Source organism: Suillus paluster (assembly GCF_016628075.1).
Source record: "Suillus paluster strain FC165 chromosome Unknown EDB91scaffold_108, whole genome shotgun sequence".
Lineage (NCBI taxonomy): Eukaryota > Fungi > Basidiomycota > Agaricomycetes > Boletales > Suillaceae > Suillus > Suillus paluster.
This window is the reverse complement of record NW_024537668.1, coordinates 1-574: the sequence shown is the minus strand read 5'-3', so window position 1 is coordinate 574 and position 574 is coordinate 1. Positions and strand designations below refer to the sequence as shown.

Sequence of the window (574 nt, the reverse complement as noted above, 5' to 3'; positions counted from 1 at the left end):
TCAAGTAGAAGGAGGCGCCTTGCCTGGGTACTCTGCCTGAGAGCTCGAGTTGGGACTTGGTCCATAGTATGGACTGCGTGAATCGTGACCGGCCCACCTGGAGTCCGCGGTGTATCCAGGTCGTCTCCCATGAGCATGGGGGTCAGGATAGTAACCTCTGCTGTGCTGGGGAGGCATTCCATGGCTACGATCGTCAAAATCACCACGGGGAGGGTATCCATATTCACGGCGCGTGTATCCATAGTCCATAGCCGGGCTATATCTGTCATGGTCGGAGTATGCCTGCGAGCGACTGCGCTCCCGTTCCATGCCATGGTCTGTGCTGGATTCTGCCACTGGGGACAAATCTCGTGTAGGGTTGCGAGTATCGTAGTGCTCAGGAGGGCTTTCGTGACCATGGCCATTGCCATTGTGATGATAGTATAGATCATGTGGATGGAGGCGTTGGTAATCCTGCAGCTGCCAAGACATTAATTTAATCATGCAAAAATCAGAGTGTATCACTTACTGGATAGGATGCGTCATGAGTACCACGACCAGGCATACGAGGATCATGCACCTCTCGATTAAGGCG

The 574-nt window shown here is 53.3% G+C and overlaps 1 protein-coding gene across 1 annotated transcript; it reads right to left on the bottom strand.

Moving 5' to 3' along the window:
- On the bottom strand, positions 1–544 carry EDB91DRAFT_1086846 (uncharacterized protein; the record flags this gene model as incomplete). Its single annotated transcript, XM_041316126.1, has 2 exons — positions 1–459; positions 509–544. 2 exons carry the CDS (start codon positions 542–544, stop codon positions 1–3), a joined length of 495 nt encoding a protein of 164 aa, XP_041171227.1.
- Positions 545–574: the final 30 nt, after the last annotated feature.